This window comes from Emys orbicularis, chromosome 2 (assembly GCF_028017835.1).
Source record: "Emys orbicularis isolate rEmyOrb1 chromosome 2, rEmyOrb1.hap1, whole genome shotgun sequence".
In the NCBI taxonomy this organism is placed as follows: domain Eukaryota; kingdom Metazoa; phylum Chordata; order Testudines; family Emydidae; genus Emys; species Emys orbicularis.
The window spans coordinates 203,788,272-203,810,304 of NC_088684.1; the positions used below are offsets into that span (position 1 = coordinate 203,788,272).

Consider the following 22,033-nt stretch of genomic DNA (forward strand, 5'->3'; position numbering starts at 1 on the left):
TGGGGGGGGCTAGGGATGCGGATGGGAAAGGTCAGCAAAAGGGTGAGATCATGATCAGTGTAGCGGCAACTTCACAGATACACAACCAAAGTTCTGTGCATAGAGGGCTTAGTAGCCACAGAGGCTGCTGCAACCCAGTTGCTCCAGTAGTAGCCCTAGAGCAGTAGGGCTAGGGAAGGATTCTCTCCTTCAATCCCCACAGAACTCTACTGCACAAGGCATATTTACTTGGTTTTCTATAAAAGAGAGAACTTTGGCCCGAATATAAATATGGTATGTATCGGACCCATGAGTATTAGGGGTCTCCAGCCCAGTGTTTCTAAGTTATTTTCTACTGCATTTATCTCTGTATTAGCTTGTTCACCAGTCTTCTTCTAACACAATCTAAAGATCTAATCTGATTTAATACATTTATTTATACAATGTCTTCATGTCTCTCTCCTTCCATTTGGGCTGTGTCAAGTATGGTCACCTTATCATGATCAAAGAAGACTACAAGAATGGCAGCCTCTAAAGAATGGAATAATTCAGTCGGGGCTTCGTTGGTTGTGTATTATATGTCCACCCCAATCTCAGGTGGATAAATCCTTTGTGATATATCATGTGTCCTCTTTCATTTTATGTATAGTCCATATAAGAATCAGCAATAACAAGAATCTATATTAAAGAACACAGAGGCTGCAAAGTGAAGCACTCAAAAAAATCAGGAAATGACAAAGTTAAGGTTGCCTGTACAACCTTAACTCTACCCCCTTTATATATGCCTTATGACACAATACTTACATGACTGCACACTTTTGCCCATAGGAACACTACTCCATACACTATTGGACAGTGTATAATGCAAAGTTGTGTAGTGAATTCTTTTGAGCTCCAGAGCACCTCTATCTTAGTCACTGCATTAAGGGCCAGATCTAAAGTACACTGAAGTCAACAGAAAGATTTCTACTGACTTTGGTGGGCGTTATCTGGCTCTAATTGTATTGTGTGTTGTAAATAAGGAAGGGGATCCACTTGAAAAAGAAGGATGGTCTTATGGTTAAGGCACTTGAGTGAAACAAAGGAAACTTGGGTTTTATTCCTGCCTCTGCCTCAAACTTCTTATGTTATCTTGGGTAAATAACTCTGAGCTTCAGTTCCACCTCTGCAAAATAGGGATAATAACGCTTCTACAATCAAACGCTTAAGTCCTTGTCACATTTCAAGTTCCCACCACCTACTGCTGAAGCACTAGGCCGCTCAAAAAAGGCTGCAACACTTTTCTTGGCAGAAAAAAATACATTCTTAACCAAAAAGAAAAAACCACCCTACATTTCACTCCTTATATGCCACAAAATGGCTCAGATGGTTTTGATGAAAATCTCAGAAAACAATGCTTCCTGACTGAGAGCAAGCATACCAAATTTTAGCCAAAAATCAAACTTTGAGGAAGTTATAAACTACTGATCTTTTAAAAGCTTAGGCAACTTTAAATCTAGGTGACACTACGTACACTGCTACCTCGCTATAACGTGACCCAATATAACATGAATTCGGATATAACGCGGTAAAACAGTGCTCCAGGGGGCCGGGGCTGCGCACTCCGGTGGATCAAAGCAAGTTCAACGCGGTTTCACCTATAACGCGGTAAGATTTTTTGGCTCCCGAGGACAGCGTTATATCGAGGTAGAGGTGATACTGTCCATATTAATACAGTCGTTTTCACGTGACCCATCTATTTTCAACCTTCTCCTATCATATGGAAAGGTGTAGGTTTCCTTCTATGCACTGCCTTCTTCCATTCACACCCTTATTATCAACTGGAAAGAGATACGGTTCCTTACACAGCCTCACTTATGTACTTAAGGAGTCCTGCCTTCTTCCCTGTGCACCTCTTCTCATTTTAATGACCTGTAATTCACCACCAATCCTGACCTGGGAAAGTAATGACAGAGGCTGTCGTGTAAACAGTGCTCAGGGAGGCTCAAGTTTTTGCCATTGTCATCTAATCCAGTGGTTCTCAAAACCGGTCCACCGCTTGTTCAGGGAAAGCGCCTGGCGGGCCGGGCCGGTTTGTGTACCTGCCCCATCCGCAGGTTCGGCCGATCGCGGCTCCCACTGGCCGCGGTTCACCGCTCCAGGCCAATGGGGGCTGCGGGAAGCGGCACGGGCCAAGGGATGTGCTGGCCGCTGCTTCCCACTGAGAACCACTGATCTGATCCTCCTCTGTTCAGGGTTAGATGACATGGTGCTGAAAACACCTGAGCCCTGTCCACACTACAGCCTCTGCCATTGCTACCAATGGTGAAGCTGCATTGGGGGTCAATTATGGGTCCTAAATGAGGTGTTTATAACCCATGCTTGAATAAAGGTAATTCTGACATATAGTATTTGGCCCTCTGAAGATAAATGTAATGTTGCCAGTCTGTGCCATCTTAATTACATCAAACCTCAAGTTGAACTAGAACCTAATATAAGATCATGAATAAAAAGATTTCTTTCATAGTGTTTGTATAACTGCTCAGTCATGTCATCACCACTGTCTGTATCCTGTCTGTAAACACAGAACAAATTAAGAATTTGAAAAGATATATATCTGATTCAAAGACACCCGGACGTACTGTACTTCTAGTTCAGATATGGTTTTGCTTTACTTTTACTAATAGTAGTATTACAGTAGTGTTTAAAGGCACCAGTCAAAACTGGGGCCCAGTGTGCTAGACATTGCACAGACACATAGCAGAAACAGTCCCTTTCCCAAAGAGCTTACAATCTAAATAGAAAAGACTGACACAGTGGAAGGAATAAAGTATTATCCCCACTTTATGAGGTTCAGAAATATTAAGGGTTTAATCCAGCTCCCATTAAATGCAATAGCAACCTGGTCCATAAAGGACTATGAATTAACAGTGATTCTCACTAAGAAGACATCTTTTTTTAACAACCCCCAGCAATATTTAGAATCTACAAGACAATAAAGATCCCCTGAGAACCTCAGAGTTACAAACACCTCAGAAATGGCAGATGAAGCTATAGGCAGATGAAGCTATAGGCAAAAGTATCAAAGTGCCTAAGTGACTTAGAAGCCTAGGTCCTATTTTCAAAAGTGACTTAGGCACTTAAAAGCCTAATAGTTACTTGGCTTCCTAAGTCCCTGTTAGTTTTGAAAATGGGACTTAGGCTCCTGAATCACTTAGGCAATTTTGAAAATTTTATCCATAGGCACATTTTATTTTCCTAAATGTTGAGTAGCAAAAACCACTCTCAAATCCAAGTCTGAGAAACAAGCTTTCAGTCACTCACTATTGTGAGCTCAATGACTTAGCCTGTTAAGTCATCATAATGGCCACAGAAACAAAAAGAATTACGGTACATTATTTTAATAGGTCAGACACCACTGTTTTTCTCTTTACAACTGCACATCCTTAAACAATTAAGAATTGGCTCAAGATAAATCAGAGACACCTGCCCACACTCTTGTTTATTTTGAAAAGTGAGCATCTCATCTCTGGACAGTTGCTGCTATATTTGCACCTGACCATATGGTTCTTCTTATCAGTCTGGGAGAAGGATTGACACAAGCATGCAGACAGGCTACAGGAATGCAAGATACACTTGCCTAATCATAGAATTGTGCCTCCTGTACAGCACCAGCAGCTTTTTGTTCTCAAGTCAAAGAGTTAAGCAGATTCATAATTTGTGTCTGTCCCTTGCAAATACCACTGAGACTAGAGAAATTATCAATAATCACTTTTGTTATTAAATAAATACTATCATCTTTTTAATAGTTCAGTTTTTTTACTCTCCATTATTATTGCCATTATGATAGGTGCCAAAAGGCATTGACCATACTGGGGTCCGATTATGCTAGGCACTGTACAAACATACCGTACATTTCAGTTCCTGTCCCAAAGAGTTTATTGTTCATGATACACTTATAGAAGGTTGAAAATGAAATTTCTTCCTCTCTTGATGGTGCTGACCATTCAGTGAATTTAATATTTTTCTTGTATTCCTTATAGAGTAGAAGCTAACACCAATGTGGATTCCTTTTTGTGTATATCTCTGTATGTGCATGTAAAAGCTGGGAGGGACCAGGAGTGAAATTGTATGAGTCCTGCAGCTATTGTTCTCCTTTCAACTGAATCCAAAAGGTATCAAAAAAGACCTACGCACTCACGCTAAGTTGAAGCTTGCAAAATATAGCATGAAGGTAAAATAGCACCTGAGCTGCTTCTCCAATGCCTCACTGACTCACCCTATTACCTTTGAAAGAGATCACATTCAAATGAAATAAATGCCTCAGACCCCATGTGTAAAATAGGGATAAGGATACTTACCACATTTATAGAGTGTTTTTCATCCATGGATCTCAAAGCACTTTACAAGAACTGTATTACTGTTACTATATACTATTGGCACACTTAAGTTCCTTCCAGCATTAGACAGTAAAGATTTAAGAGATATTCCCTATTTTTAAAAAAGGGAATACCACAATAACTGGTAATATCTCTAGAACCAGGATGAACTTTTTAAGCATGCTCAGTGAACATGATATGATAGCACTACTGGAGTGAACTATGGAATAATGTAATACACCATGAGATGGCACAATCTAGTAAATGAAAATTATTGTTTTCTTTATTATTTGTATTATGGTAGAACCCAGCGGTTCCAGCCAGAATTGGGGCTCTATTGTGCTGGGCGATGCACAAATGTAAAATAAGACAGTCCCTGCCCCAAGAATTTTATAATCTACAATAATCTGAAGAACACAATGCAGTGGAGAATGGCAAAAGACAAGAGTGAGTGAAATAGGAATACAGGGGTGCATTTATTAACTAAAACTGGGATTTTCAAAGAAGTTAGGCACCAAGCTCCCATTTGAATTCAATATCCTTTGTAAATCTCAGCCTAACTGCACAATTTGCAGACTTCAAAGTTTGTTTGTTCTTAAATAAGGTAAGTGAAGAAGAGATATTAATGAAACACTAAGAATATGTCTACACTGCAATTAGACACGTGTGGCCGGCCCGTGCCACCAGACTCGGCTCACGGAGCTCAGGCTGCAGCACTGTTTAATGGCAGTGTGCACTTACAGGCTCGGGCAGAAGCCCGGGCACTAGGACCAGAGGTGGTGCTAGCCCATTGGGGGCCCTAAGCAGGAATATTTTTGCTCTCCCCAACACACAACACATACTAATAATAGGCCCCCTCCCCCCCCTTGAGCTGCTCGGGGCCCTAAGCAATTACTTAGTTTGCTTATGTCTACCGCCAGCTCTGTCTAGGACCCTGGGAGTGAGGGTTCCAGAGCTCAGGCTGCAGCCCAAGCCCAGAAGTCTACACTGTAATTAAACAGCTCCACAGCCCAAGCCCCGCGAGCCTGAGTCAGGGTCAGCTGACACGAGCCAGCTGTGGGTTTTTAATTGCAGTGTACACATACCCTAAGAAGCCACCTACCTGGCTATTATCTTTAAGCAGTTCACTGTAGGCATCAGGGCTGAAGTGGGTATGAAAATACCACATGATTTGTTAGTTTCATTTTTAAACATATACCTCAGTGGTGGGCAACCTGCGACCCATCAGGGTAATCCACTGGCAGGCGGCGAGACAATTTGTTTAAATTGACTGTCCGCAGGCACAGCCGCCCGCAGCTCCCAGTGGCTGCGGTTCGCCGTTACTGGCCAATGGGAGCTGCGGGAAGCAGCAGCCAGCACATCCCTGCAGCCCACGCCCACCAAAGCCCACTGGGAGCTGCGGGCAGCCGTGCCTGTGGACGGTCAATGTAAACAAATTGTCTCGCAGCCCGCCAGCAGATTACCCTGACGGGCCGCAGATTGCCCACCACTGATAAACCTACATGGAAAGCCCTAATAAGTATAGTCCTTACTATGGCTACCATCCTGCAAGCGGTCAGACCCTTGCACCCCTGTGGGTCCCACTGATATCACCCAACTTCAGTGGGGGTGGGCATTGGCACAAGAGTCCCACAGCATGGAATAGTTTGCAGGATTAGGGCCCATATTTGTAGGATTTAGAAAACATTTTGTTATTTACAATTTAATTAAATCTTTGGTTAGCACTGATTACTGCATCTTAGTTACATTTGATGTGAGTAAAGTTTGTATATTGCTGATCATGGGAAGTGTTACCAGGAGCGCCGCCAGCTTTTCTGCTGCCCTAGGCAGCGGAAGGTCCCGCCGCCGAAATACCGCCGCGGTCGCCGGCCCCCAAATTGTAGTGCCCTAGGCGACCGCCTAGGTCGCCTAATGGGTTGCACCGGCCCTGAGTGTTACTAACAGTTCTCTAGAGGGCTGCATAGCAGTTTTATTTGTTTTTGTAGTCAGCGCCTTGGCCTAATTATCTTTCTCTTGACAATAACAAAACAGAAGTTGGGAGACAGAACTATTTTTTTCAAAAGTCTGGACAATTCCTTTTGATTTTAACTTCTGATGCCTTCAGGATACGACTCATTATGTCCAAATTAAAATGAAGTTGTGATCACAACTTGAGGCCTGATCCAACACCTATTGAAATCCATGGAAGTCTTTCTATTGACTTCAATGGGAGTTGGATCAGGCCCTTAGTGGACACTATTTGCACACGTGATAAAACCTCCCAACAACTTTGTATGACAGGAAATCTGCCCACCAGAGACAGTGAAGGTCAGAGGATTGTCTGCAATAAATGAATGGTACTCCTGGGGGAATTCTGCGTCACTGCACGTGTGCAGAATTCATGTTCCCCGCAGATTTCTTTGCTTCCCTGCAGAAAAATTACTTCTGATGGGGAAGCAAAGGGAAGCCACAAGAGCGGTCACAGGCAGCGCAGGCTGGTCAATCTGGGCGCCTGGAGCAGCTGGTAGAAATGTAAATCACTGCCAGGGGAGATAGGAGGTTGTGCATGTGAGACAGAGTGACACTGTCCCTCTCACTCGTTATTGCAGCTTGCTCGGCATGAAGGAGCAGGGCTTCGGGGTGTTTCTGAGGAGGTAGGAGTAGGGCAGGCTCTGTCCCCTAAGGCAGATCATAATGTATACTCCTGGGGGAATTCTGAATGCAAAATGTTGCAGAAATTAATGTATGTGCAGAATTTCTTTTCCCCCACAGAAATGGGCTGCAGGGCCCTGTGGCTGGGCTCTGGGGGAGAGGGGATGTGGGTATCTGGGCCGGCGGGTCCCCGTGGCTGGGTTCTTGGAGGGAGGGGGTTCAGGTTATTGGCTGGGGAGGCATGGCTGGGCCCTGGGAAGGAGGGGTTGTGGGTGTCTGGTCCCCCAACTGGGCTCGGGAGGTTGGAAGGGGGCAGAGAAACAGGAACTGGATTGTCACAGGGGTTTCTTTAACTCTCTACTCCTGGGGGAATTTGTGTATGTGTTTGTATTGTTACAGACATACTTGCTGATAAGTATTTTGAAATAAATTACCAAAATAATTGAAACTGGTGTGATTATGTAGTGTTATTTTGACAAATAAAATTTGCAGAATTTACAGAATTTTAAATTATTGTGTGCAGAATTTTTTATTTGTTGGTGAAGAATTTTTTATTTTTTGGTGCAGAATGACCCCAGGAGTAGAACGGGTAGCACTAATGTAGGGAGGCTTCGACTGCACCTGCCTGCCCTGTGCCCAGCTCTATCAGCCTAGACATAGTTTGCAGTCCAAATATTTAAAGTATTCAAAATATTTAAAAAAAAATTTAAAACCAGAATCTTCAAATAATACAGAAATATGTTTATGCAAGCATGGGAATATGTGTTGTAGTTTGCATATCAGAACACAATACAACATCAGATTTTCTAATGCAGTTCTACACTTGTTTCTATTTTGAAAATCAACCTAGAACTGATATATGAAGAAACTTGTACCTCATAGGCCTCCTGAGATCAATTTAAGACATGTATGACAAGGAATAGATCCCAGGAATGAATTACCACCTTTCACGTTCGACCTATCTTATATTTAACACTGTTAAAACTGTTCCTTTTCAAAATATCACTAAAAGAAAAACCCACAATTTAGAAAGGAGGAAGAAAATTTAGATTTAAAACAGGACACAGAATAAGAATGTTGTGACAACCATTCTGACACAGAAAAAGAATTCAGGAGCATGCAGTTTAGAAAGATTTTAAAAATGATTATATGATGCTGGAAAGAATGGAAATTAACAAAAAGATAGCAAAATTATTATTTATGTTACATTTTAGTGCACTATGAACCTTGTTAATAGTTGAAGTATCTGTCAATTCATGCAAGCAAACAGTACAGTTTGTAAATGTCAATAATTTTGAATTGATTGATCTGAAGTTTGGGTGGCCACAGGATGGGGATCAGATCTCCTGAGGGAAAATCCTGACCCCGGTGAAGTCAATGGGAGTTTTGCTATTGACTTCAATGGAGGCAGGATTTCATCCATATTTCTAGCTCTGCCATTGGTTCTCTGTGATCTACAGCAAGTCACTTAACCGCTGTGATTCATTTTACCCATCTGTAAAATGAGGTGCAGTGAGAATAAGTATTTGAGATACTTGGATGAAGGACGTGACAGAGTACTGGGCAACAGCAGCTGAGCCAGCACACTTGTCCAGGATATTAGCTGGTGCAAGGGTTCAGTGGCCTGGACAGTGGAGGAGACCCTGCAATGACTGGTAAAACAACAGGCAGAGATGCAGAAGATGCTGCAAAGCTTCCAGCAGTTCCACTATCTGGAGAGGCAAGCCTTACGTGCTGAGCAACAAACAGATGAGCCTGCAGGATTTTATAAGAGAATAAGCCAACAAGCAGAAGCAGCTTTTTACTGCAGGTGGTGAGTTCTGCAGCGGTGAACAGCAATTGGGCACTGGCCCTGGGGCTCTGTAAGATGGGCCCTGCCGACAACCCTGATGCATTCCTGGGCACCTTCCAGAGGGTGGCCATGTGTGCAGGCTGGTACAGGGAAACCTGGGCTGTCCAGCTAGCCCCTTATTTGACTGGGTACATAAGAACATAAGAACATAAGAATGGCCATACTGGGTCAGACCAAATGTCCACCCAGCCCAGTATCCTGTCTACCAACAGTGACCTACGCCAGGTGTCCCAGAGGGAGTGAACCTAACAGGTAATGATCAAGTGATCTCTCTCCTGCCATCCATCTCCACCCTCTGACAAACAGAGGCTAGGGACACCATTCCTTACCCATCCTGGCTAATAGCCATTAATGGACTTAACCTCCATGAATTTATCTAGAGCTCAAGTGGCCTTTATGGTCCTGAATGATGAGCAGGCCAGGGATTATGAGGGGGTCCAGGTAGCCATCATAGATCAAGTCAGTTTCTCCACAGAGAAATACTGCCAAAAATTCAGAGGCGTGAGGTGAACTGGGTGTGTGTGTGTGCAGCTCCAGGTATTCATTCAAAAGTTGATGGATTTGGCTACCCATTGGCTGAGGCCAGACACCCAAATGATGGGCGAGGTAATGGATGCTCTGATGTTGGCACAATTCCTTCAGGGCCTCCCCAAGAATATATTGGAATGGGTTAGATGGCTTCAGCTAATCTCTTTTGATGCAGCTATAAAACTGATGGAGAAGTTTGAGGAGGTGGACCTGTCAAGGAAAGAGGGTCAACCCTATAAAGGACTGGAACTAGGGAGGAAATTTGGGGAACCCACAGCTACCAAGGGTGTGGAGATGAAGAAGGAAGAGCCCAGAACTAAGAGCTTCAGCTGGGGATCGACATGACATGTTTCCAGTGCAGGCATCAGGAACACATGAAAAAATTCTGCCCTGTGGCAGAGGTAACCCTGGAAGTCGGGGAGAGAAATAATTGGAAGCGAGTTGGGGGAGTGGACAGACTACCTGACCCTGTTGTGTTGGGCACCAATTGGAACCTGTTCCCATTAAGAAAAGAAGGTGTTGTTAGGGGGCCACAGGCAGGGAAACAGAAAACCTGAGAGGGACGAAACGGAGCCCAAGTTAAAGGGAACAACCCCTATATAACAGAGCCTAACTCAGGTGAAAGAGGAGAAAAAGAGAGTCCTCCCAAAAATTGATGGGGAGGGGATAGGAATTAAGGACATAGAAATAGTGGAGAAAGACAACCCAAGCTCCATAGTGGAAGTTGAGGGACCCATGGAGCCCACCACACCACAGTGCCAAGGAAAAGCTGTCCAGGTGCAGTTCAGAGGGCTGGGAGAGTCTGAGACCCTGAGCAATCAGGGGGATGAGGGAAGTGCTCTCAATCCACGGCCAGATACAGAGGGGGAAAGCACTCCCCTAGGGTGCCCATGATGTGGCGAATTGTGGGCTGAAATAGAACTGTGGAGGTATCTTCCCCACACCAAGTGTGATTTCAATGGGTGGAAAATGAGTGGGCACCACAAAGATGATCTAGATGATCAGCCTAGGGACCAAGAGAGACCCCCGCAGGGTGGCACCTCCAGTAAGTGTGGAAGACGACAGGAAAAGAAAAATCTGACGGTCAGGTAAGGCAGGGAGGTGTGTGACGGAGTGCTGGGCAACACCAGCTGAGCCAGCACTCTGATCACTGCAACTCCAATTAGTTGCCCCGGCGCACACCTGACTATGAGAACAGTGCCCAATTGATAGACTGGAATGGACTGGCGAGAGTTAAAAGGCTAATTAACTCTTTAGCCCAGAGGGTACAAAAGGCACAGGAAGGAAGTGTGAAGGGAGGAAGACAGTGAGTGGGAGAGAGACAGGTTGCCTTGTAGAGTCAGAACCATAAACGATCTCTCCCCTCCTCACCTCAGGAGCTGAGGACTCCATGGTACTGTTGGTATGTGGCTGCATCATCTGTAAAAGTGGTGGAATAGAACACTGTAAATACGTTGCATGAGATATTTTACCAGAAGAAATGTCTCTGGGCCGTTTGAAGACTAGACTATCTGCCACAAAGGACAATATAGAATCCTCTCTCTTCCTTCCCAGGATTTGATGCAGGATGAGAGCAAAACTGATTACACTTAGTTTGGAAGAGTAAATTGTAAGTTCATTGGGGCAAAGACTTCATCTTCCTTTATGAGTGTACAGCACCTCATACATTCCAGGCACTACCACCAGACAAATAAGAAATAACAGAAACAAATGCCAGTTGGAAGTACCAGGGGGAATGAACAGCTTTGGTACCTTCATATTTCCTCATATGTCTTGACGTGGTGACCGAAATCTCTTGTTTTGATACCTAGAATTATGTTCCACTGGACCAGTGACAAGCAGACATGCCAAACCCATGAAAAAAACGCAAAAATTGGGCTTGTTTTTGGTTTAATTGGCTTGTGAGTTGCTTGTTGGCTACGTTTTGGCTTATAGCTTGTTGTTTGTTTGGCTTGTAGCTTGTTGCTTCTTTTTTTTTTTGATCAGCTCCCAGCAAGCAGGGGGAAGGGGGGGCAAGCAGGGGCAATAGACAAGCAGGGGCAAGGTGGGAAGAGAGTCGGGTGCACAGTGGGCCCACCACAGTCCCATACTGCACGCCGGGGGGGATCTAGTCACATAGGGTGTTGGGGTTCTTAGGGATTGGCTTGTTTTAGCCTTGTTTTGAAATGGGATTAGCGTGATTTTTGGCTTATTGTGAAAGTCGGGGTGCTTATTTACCACGTGAAAGTTGGCAATTGTGGTGACAAGGCATTCTCAATTGAAGGCCTCACTCAGGAATCAGTTTTCCCTAGAGGTCTTCCTGAGTCTGAGTTGGCAAATTGGAAAATAATGAGAGGCCTATCGCCACTCACTGAAAAGCACCTAATTCCAGAGCAAGCTGGATTCCATCCAGGCAAGTCATGCACCAGTCAAGTGCTGAACATCACCCAATACACTAAAGATGGTTTTGAAAATGGTGTGGTAGCAGGCATCATGTCTGTTGACCTATCAGCACCATATGACACAGTGAATCACTTAAGGCTCCCTACTAAAACATATGTGATGAAATATCACCACCTCCTACGACTGATACAATCTCTATTAGAGAACCAATGTTTTCATGTCGAACTATGTGGGAAGCAGAGCCAATGATGGCAATAGTAAAACAGGCTATCACGAGTGTATTCTCATCACATTCTTTAACATCTACACAAATGATCAGGGATTTGGAGCAATCAAATTTTTGAATTGCTCCACTCCAGCTCCGCTCCAGCACCAATAGTGACTGTTCCAGCTCCGCTCCGACTCCGCTCCGTGCTCCGACTCAAATTAATTTTTAACTAAATAAAAAAGTGCATACTGTAATTTTGAAAAAACATTATTTTTATTCAGACTTTTAAAACAATTTAAATGTCATCAACAATGATACAAACTAGAATCATTCATAATTCATTCTGTAAAAAATTATTGCAGCAATCAAGTCATCTTTCATAGCCAGCCGCAACATTTAAAATGAACTTTAAAGCCGAAAACAGTCGCTCTACACTAGCTTGAGTTGTTGGCATGCTCGAAGCAATTCTACAGGCAGCCTGAATGTGGTGTGGGTAGCTGTGAATGGCCTCAAAAACAGACTTAACTTTTAGCCTACCAATAGACTCCATCGCCTTACAATCTTCCTGAAAGTTTCTCTTGAATAATGCTTCATTACAATTATGAATCACAGAAACTCGCCGGGGTCTTTCTTGTTTATCCAATTTCTTTTCGAAGTCATCTTCTGAAGAATTGATGCTTGAATTATCTCCATTTCCCGGTGATGGTTGAAGACGTCTCAGGGATGGACACTCGAACAAGTTCAGAGTGGAGATGGACGTTTGAGAACAGCCTGCTATTTCTGAAGGATGTGAACTTTCCAAAACTGCAAATTTGATTGTTGATGACTCCTTTTGTTGTGTTTCGTTTTCTTCCACCTCTTTCGTCGAGTTCAAATGTAGCAATAGATTTTGTTTTTCGAGTCGTCGAGCAATATCAAGGAGCCCTTCCTTTGCCTTTGGTATTTCCCTTGAGGTAAGAAGAATCTGATACCGTGGGTTAACATAAACTCCAGCAAGGAAATGAATATTATCAAAAAGCTTCCCTTCGCATTTCTGCATAGAGGATAGAATTCCTTCTGCAATTTGTCCACCATTTTCTTGCAAGAATTTTGACAGTTTTCACCATTCCTCATTAAAACTCCCGGGGTTACATCGACAGCTTGAAGATTCACAGTTGTTTGGTTTGGCTTTGCCAAGAGGTCTCGCAGGTTCTTCACTTTGTCCCATTCAGCTTTTGTTAACTTGAGTTCTCTTGTTCCAGCAGCAGCCACTTGTTCATGGTAAGTTTGAAAAACGAGAAGCCAATCAATCATCGCAAATGTTGAACCCCAGCGAGTCACAGTATCCAATGATTGAGTTACCCCATGTAGATCAAGCAGAGCACTTTGAATACGTGGGGTTCATAGTTTGACAATGACTTGTCGAATTTTTGCCAGAAATTTCTTCGCATGTTCTTTGTTCAGTCCATCCCAGATTGCCAACCGAAGAGTGTGAATACCATACCTCATCAGCTGGACTTTTGAGTCGTCCTCAGGAAGCCATGTTGGAAGTATGAGACTAGGGTCATTAACCCACTGCGCAGCAGCATCCATGCTGAGTTCGATTTCATCCATTCCTTTAGTTCCTTCCTCAGGCAAAATACCTTCAGTTCTGTCCACATCCCTGTTCTCAGAGGTAGAAATGGTTTCATTGTCCTTGCTGAAATTTTTGATGGCACACGTCATGTTTGCTGCATTGTCAACGCAGATGCTCAGCACTTGCATTTCACTGATCCCAAATTTTTCTAAAATAACTTTTACTTGACTTTTCACGTACGAAGAATTGTGACGCCCTTCAGTGTCGATTATGTCCAAGGTTTTTACCACAGCTTTATCTTTTCCTTCTTCGTAGTACTGAACATTGATTGCAAGGAAATTTCTGTTTCCACGGGTTGCCACATCCATTTTCAGGTAGCACAATTTTTGCTCCAAAGCTTTCTTGAGCTCTTCACGACCAGACTCAGCTGTGCTAACAACTAAATGACGAACCGCATCATGCCCCGTCGAATCGCCAAGCTGCCGACCCATTTCACCTGCAATTTTTTGGAATCCTTTGTTCTTTAGCCTGAAGGTAGTGAGCGGTGTTGAACTCAAGCAAACCATTTCCATCAGCCCTTCACGGAAAGTATTGGCATCCATGGTGACTGTAACCTTTGAGGACTTCAAATATGAGTCAAGTTTTGTTTGCTCAATTTTGGGTTTCTTTTCAGATGAATCTCCGCAAAAAATATTTTCTCCAGGAGTTTTCAAAGAGCCAGATGAACATCGTTTAGCTGCATCAGCTTTCTGTTTTGCCTCATCTTCCTGGTCCTTTTTTGTAACCAGAGCCGCATAGTTTTCAGGATGGTTACGTTTTACATGCCGCCAAAGGTTGAAACTTTTCACGGCACTTGCTTCACTTGTCTTGAAGCTACATGGTTTGAGCTCGCCATTCACTTCCTTTTCTACCTTGCACATTGCCGATTTCTTCTTTGCTTTTCCCAAAAGCGGGCTTTTCAAATTCAAAAGTAAAGACGTCATTGAGCTCCTTTTCCGTAAATCGGCTATCAATCATGGGGGGCAGATTTGATTTTTTTTTTGAAGCCATGGCCAAATCTTCTTGTGCTGCTACCGCATCCAAATGTTTTTTGTTATTATCTTCAAAAAGCAATGAACAAAAGCATTACATTTTTTTATAATGTACCTGCTTGTGATATCTTAACCACTTAAGGTACTTCGAATTTATTTTGGATTTTCTGTACAAAAATGATCGCATTTTCTTTCTACACAAAATTATTATTAAAGTATATTTTAATATTTTAACATGTTTCTTGCAGTTTTAATGAAGAAGTATTTTAATATACATCATTAATATACATTTTTATTTATAAATTGCAAGTTAGTTTTTCTTATGAAATTTTACAGTAAAAATATTCGAAATATTTTCCAAGTTTTAATATAGATATATCGATGAAATTTGGTATGTGCCGTAGCGTTAGTACATGCTATCGCTGTTCTACAACATTAATTGTTGGGAAGTAACGAGGCTACACGTTACAAGGTTGAAAATAAACTTTAACGGGAAAGCGGATTCAAATTGCAAGCACAGTCCTTTTAGTAAAGAGAGCAAATTTTCGGAAATATGTTTTTCCTTCATCAGGCTGGAAACATTATACAAGATAGAGCAAATAACAGGTTCTATCTTGTATAATGTTTCCAGCCTGATGAAGGAAAAACATATTTCCGAAAATTTGCTCTCTTTACTAAAAGGACTGTGCTTGCAATTTGAATCCGCTTTCCTGTTAAAGTTTATTTCCAATGTTCTATTATACAACATCATTCAAATAAAATTATTTAAACTACAGGCGTCGTGAACTGAGGGGACTGGGCCAATTTTATTTAATATTTTTTACATCTTTGACTATTTAATAAATACAACCCTGGAATATGATTTAATGCTAAAACATGCATTAAAATGGTACTCTTAATTTATTTTGTATAATTAACAGTTTCCGAGAAAACTGCTTAAAATTTTTTATCTGTTTAGATGCTTAGAATGATACAAACAATCTTATTTATTACTTATTTTTCAACTTTGGAATCATAAATTTTAAATGTAATAATAAATAACCAAAAATTATTAACTTATTACGGAACATAATATTACCGCTCGTAGCCAGGGGCAGTTGACAACAAGCCTTTCTTGAAATATGAAATAAAAATGACCAACCACCAGTTCGGGATGCCTATGGTTTAAATAATTTTGGATAATGTAATATGGTAGCACATACTAACACTAAGACACAGACATAATTTCATTACTTTATATTAAAGCGTTTTTGAGATATTAATCAGAAATTAACTTTTCATCACCTCCTTGAAGGGACTGTAGTTTCCTTAGGAAGAATTTTAGGACACGTGTTCACAGAAACGTTTTTTCTTAAAATAACCTAAGGATTCACCCCCAAAGTTGTGTTGGACATTTTCCAATCACTCTGGATATATCACAAAAAACACTCCTAATGTATGCAAAAATGTTTACTGTATATTTATATGCCTGCTGCACACGACTTTTTCAGTAAATTTAAAATTACAAACAACGCTACCAAAAGACCGTTGAACAGATGACATATAAAATAAGTCCGCCAGAGTGATACGGGAGCATGTACAAATGAACAAATGTACTGGTAAGGGGAGCCCGTGTGAGAAATGAGCTTAAGTGATTAATATCTCTTGCGATATCTTAATATATCAATAAACAAAAACATTATTTTTTTTGCAATATACCTGTTTGTGATATCTTAAATGTTGTGTCTTGCGTCACACTTTTCTGTAATCGCAGCACTCAGCGCGTCTCATTGATCAACCCTTACAAAAGAAGTATCAACACATACTAATCTAACTATCTAACTAATCTACGCGAGTACGTACTCGCCTAACCTTGGCACAAGGGTGGGAGCAGTCTGCAGTGTTGCCGGATGTCTGATAATTATCTGATTCTTTAATAAAACATATCTCCAAAAAACTTTGTAATTTTGCATCTGTACATTAAATCTTGATTTTGGCCGAAGTGAGAATAATTGTGACATATTATGTAAAGTGGTAAAGTAGATGTTAATATCAATTGTTATACAATCTGAAACTTTTTGGCACCTTTAGGACTTTCTCGCTAAATATCATTCATTTTGGATTGAAAATGAAAAAAAAAAAAACTGGAGCAGTGCAGCAGTCAAGATTTTCTGTGCTCCGGCTCCGCTCCAGCTCCGGGCAAAAACCTGCAGCTCCACTGCTCCGCGCTCCAGCTCCGGGCTCCGCTCCAAAGCCCTGCAAATGATCAACTAATCTATCTTGACACAAGAAGTTTTATCTCTGCCAACAACCTATGTGTCACTGCCCAAGCCAAGGATCTTGCCCAGACAGAAACTGCATTAACATCGGCATTGTCTGGTCTCTCAGTCTATTACAACAAGAACCAATTGCGCACCAAACCCAGCCAAAACCCAGTGCAGTGGCTCTCAAACTGGGGTCCACGAGGATATTCCAGGGCGTCCATGAGTCATGTCCGGCTCCAGGGGATCCTCAAGCCATGTCCAGGGATGCTGGCCCCACTGATCAAATCCGCCCCCTCCCTCCCAGTGCCTCCTGCACGCCACAGAATAGCTGTTCAGCAGCGTGCAGGAGGTGCTGGGGAGGGAGGTGGAGGAGCGAGACGGGGCATGCTTGGGGAAGGGGGCAGAAAGAGATGGGAAAGAGGAGGGGCAGGGGTGGAGTAGGGGCAGGAAGAGATGGGGTGGGCGTTGGGGGCAGGGGTGGAGTGGGGGCAGGGCCTGGGACTGAATGGGGGTTGTGCACCCACAGGGAAAATTAGGCTTGGGGGTCTGTGAAAATTTTTAAATCGAAATGGGGGTACTCGGGTTGGTAACGTTTGAGAACCGCTGTGCTAGTGAGTCTCTTCCATCTTCAGAATCATGAGGCCTGTAGACAACTCAAATCATCTGGAATGGGGTATCACTTGCCCACTGCTGGAATCCTGTCTACCATGGCATTATGCTAAACCGCGCTCTCTCCTTCAAGGCACACGTGGAAAAGACATAAGGCAAAGTTAGCACCTGGAACAACATACACCTCTACCCCGATATAACGCTGTCCTTGGGAGCCAAAAAATCTTACCGTGTTATAGGTGAAACCGCGTTATATCGAACTTGATTTGATCCACCGGAGCGCGCAGCCCCGCCCCCCAGAGCGCTGCTTTACCACGTTATATCCAAATTCGTGTTGTATTGGATCGAGTTATATCGGGGTAGAGGTGTACTCGGGAAGCTTGCAAATTCAGAATGGGGAACCAACCCAGGAACACTTAGAGCCCTCAAACTTGCACTTTGCTATTCAACGGGTGAATGTGCATGTCTGGTGTGGGAAAGATTGGGTCATGCAAAGAAGTGTACCCTGTGCTGAATAACAGCTGCCCTATATCAGAGGATGCCTAAAACCAACAAATGTGAACAGCCTTTATGTGCTTGCCAGAATCGCTCCACCAGATATTGGGAGAATGGTCACAAGCAAAATGAAATGATTATGATAGGTCAAAGATATCAAACATCCTTAATGGCCACACCATGGCAGGTAGACACCTGAAATTGCGGAAAAGCTTCATAGCTGCAACAGTACTGCTTAAAAAATCACCGATGGCTACACGACAGGAAAATGGCACACTCAGCTCGAAATACTTGGAGGACATCAAAACGCACATCTACATTGCTGAACACCTTCCTGCAGGCATGGAGAAGGATTGGTCAACCTGGAGATATTTAAACCACCTCCGAACAAGAGTTAGCATGTCAAAAGTCAATAGGCGGAAGTGGGGCAACCCCCAGACATCTGACTGCACAAACCCTGGAACATCTGTTGGTTTACCAGCTCCTGGAAGAACTATGCACTATGGAAGATCTCAGCAGGGCTACAGACCAGTCCATATCATGTGTCCGACACTGGAAAACCTATGATTGTGGTGGAAGAGCATGAGAAGAAGATTTGTTCCAACAAGCCTTTTCTAAATTTATTTTTTCACCAAACTAAGATGGTGAGGCAGTGACTTTGTTAGGTCAGTGAATGGCTTGACTTACACACTTTTTGTTTTCTTTAAGCATAATAAACTCCCTGTATGCCAAGGCAGTATGTGGAATGTAGATGAATATACAGATAAATAAGTGCAACGTATTACTAGCATCTAACAATACAGTATTTATGCTTAATTGCATAAACAGGCACAGCCAGAGAACTTCTAAAATACAGGCAAAACTTACTAACAAACCACCATATTAAAAATCCTGAGACACTAGTCCAGGGTAGGCAACCTATGGCACGCGTGCCAAAGGCGACACACGAGCTGATTTTCAGTGGCACTCACACTGCCCGGGGTTCTGGCCACCGGTCCAGGGGGCTCTGCATTTTAATTTAATTTTAAATAAAGCTTCTTCAACATTTTAAAAACCTTATTTATTTTACATACAACAATAGTTTAGTTATATATTGTAGACTTATAGAAAGAGACCTTCTAAAAACGTTAAAATGTATTACTGGCACGCGAAACCTTAAATTAGAGTGAATAAATGAAGACTTGGCACACCACTTCTGAAAGGTTGCCGACCCCTGCACTAGTCTCACGTTTATTAATTATTATTATTTTATTATGGAATCTGTTTAAATTCCATAACAAAACAAAATACTTTAGTTAGGGGAAAAATCACCCAGTAAGATTCACAAGCTGCCACTGATAAATATAATAAAATATATTTATTGAGCATGGACATCAGTCAAGTCCCTAATGGATCTTTTCCTGGCACTTGTTGCATAAGTATCTGTCACCATGATAAGACAGCTAAGTTCACTTAAAAGGCTCTTTCTGGCTTTGCTTTTAACCCTATCACCTCCCTCTCCCCAGAAAAAAAAAATAATGTGGGGGGAGGGAAGAAGGGAAGCCCTTTGTCACCATCCACCAGAAATCACCTCATACATGGCTACATACACCCATCACTGATCAGATCAGTATAAAAACAGGAGGCCAAATCTTGCTCTCAACTAGGCCAGTGTAAAGTCAGAGAAATTTCACTGACTTAGGCCTGGTCTACACTACCCGCCGGAATCGGCGGATAGAAATCGACCTCTCGGGGATCGATTTATCGCGTCCCGTCAGGACGCGACAATCGATCCCCGAATCGACGCTCTTACTCCACCAGCGAAGGTGGGAGTAAGAGCCGTCGGCGGGAAGCCGCGGAGGTCGATTTTGCCGCCGTCCTCACAGCGGGGTAAGTCGGCTGCGATACATCGAATTCAGCTACGCTATTCGCGTAGCTGAATTTGCGTATCTTAAATCGACCCCCCCCCCATAGTGTAGATGTAGCCTTAAACTAAGTTACTTCTGATTTACACTGCGGTAAATGATCTGAATCTGATTTAAATGATCAGGGCAGAATCTGCTCCAGGATGTCCACCAACCTGTGGGAGTCCAATTTTTGGGAATAGCTGTAAAGTGAGCTACAAAATCTGCCAAATTACTGTGGCAGAAATAGATGATTTTTGTGACATTCTTTGGGCAGGCTCACAGCACAATGGTAAAGCTGTGGCCTGGGATGCATAAATGATATAATAAGCATGCAGCAACAGAGTGATGAACAAACCCTGGGGAAACTAGGAGAGGAGGGAATAAAAAATGCATCCCCTGGTTGCAAACTGAGTAATGTGCTGCTGGTGGGAGGAGTGGAATGGAATCTCTCTCTCTCTCTCTCTCTGGGCGTTTATACCACCTGGTAGGTGTGTGGAGGGGGGAAGAAGGGGAGTGGGGCTAAAGCCCTTGAACAGGGGGCTCTCTGGGATTGTGCTCCCCAGTAGATTTGTGTAGGCATTTGGGGCGTGTTCCGATGCCCACTGAAGTCAGTGGAAATACTCCCATTGACTTCAATGGGCTCTGACTCAGGCCCTGGGTGCAGCTGAAAGCTTTACCACCCCAATCCCTGCTCCAGCACTCTCCGGAGAGGTCCTCCCTGTCCCGCCAACGCCAGCACCGCCCGGCTGGGGGAGGAGCAGTTTAGGGCAGGTTTGCAGAGGCAGCAGGTCACTGACTGCCGAAAGGGAGGGAGGGGGAGTTCCAGCCCCAAGCCGCCCCTTCCCCAGAAGTGACTGGCTGCAAGGCTGCTCTCCCCTCCCCCCGAAGGAGGGGCCGCGCGAAGCCATCCCCTGGAGCTCGCACGCGCGCCCCAGCAGCACCTACTTCTTGCAGGGGATGAGCCCCTTTCTCTCCTCCAGGAGCCGGAGGCGCTGGTTGGGGCCGTCGTAAGACACCACCGCCCTGGTGTTCCTGCCGCTGCTGTGGTCGTAGGCCACCGTGCGCCCTTCCCACTGCAGCGGCGCCTGGCACGGGGTGGGCGGCTGCCCCCGCCCAGCGCGGCCCTGCGGGGCGGCGGCCAGCGGAGCCCCGCCATGCAGGCACAGGAGGCCGCCCAGCAGCAGCAGCAGCCGGGGTTGCCCCAAGCAACCGCCGCCTCGCGCCATCCTCGGTGTCTCCTCTGTCAGCGCGAGCCCGGCGCCCTGAGCCCCACTCCGGAGGCGCTGGTGGGGTGAAGGGGGGCGGGGAGCAAGCCGGGTGCTGCTGAGGCGCTGGAGCTGTAGCCGTTCGCTCTCTGGCCCCTTCTGCGTCGCTGACTGGGGAGACGAAGGCGGGTCTGGCTGACTGCGGCAGGCGCGGAGCCAGGGCCCAGCAAATGCTGCAGCTGGGAGAGAGACAGGAGCGGGTGCAATGCTGAGCAAGGGCGGCGGCTGTTTGAGCTCTCTCTCTCCCTCTCTCTCTCTCCGGCCAGCAGGGACTGCGGAGGCAGAGTGCCGCCTGCAGCCCGCCGGGCATCAATTATTTAAACAACAGACACGATGGGCAAGGATACACACGCCTCCTTCCACCAGCTCCCTCGTGTTCTCTCCCCGTTCATTTCACCTCTTCCCTTATACGTTTCCTGCCACAGGCATTGCGTATGGTATAGCCCCGATTCTGTAGCTGGATGAACATCATTTAATACCAGTGCAATAGGAGGGGAGGCATCATCTGATGCCAGTGTCATAGTTGGGTGACAGCATATGATACCAATGCCACAGCTAGGAGCGCTGCACCTGAAGTAATACTCTGACTAGAAATACTAGATATTAAGCCTGTATTGATAGCTATTTCATATACCTCTTTATGTTCAGCCCTGTGAGTTTTCTCCTTGAAGGCTTAATTAAGATAAAGGGAAGCAAACAATATATATGTTAATGTCATTGCTCAGTTTATAATGATCACATATTTCTTATTCAGCAAAAAAAAGGGGGGGGGGGACAATACGTTCATGCTCGTGCTCCATATATAAACCAGAATAGGAAAGTAGACACTTTTCAGCAAGGAGCTAAATGGCCACTTGTTTGGGAAGTCGATTGTTTGCTTGCTTTCCATTTGGGCCTTATATTTTTGGTTTGTCTTTGACAAGAGCATCTGTGATATGGAATTTGATTGTGAGCAAATCTGATCACTTTTTCCTCTAAAAAAAGAACAGGAGTACTTGTTGCACCTTAGAG

General features: G+C 44.0%; 1 protein-coding gene across 1 annotated transcript in view; it reads right to left on the reverse strand.

Annotated features, from left to right (window-relative positions):
• The window catches only part of EPDR1 (ependymin related 1), a 56,008-nt gene extending 35,025 nt beyond the window's left edge, over positions 1 to 20,983 (reverse strand). The window contains exon 1 of the mRNA XM_065399966.1: positions 20,703 to 20,983. Within this exon, the coding sequence (XP_065256038.1) occupies positions 20,703 to 20,983 (281 nt within the window). The remainder of the gene's footprint in view (positions 1 to 20,702) is intronic.
• Between the last annotated feature and the right edge of the window lie 1,050 nt (positions 20,984 to 22,033).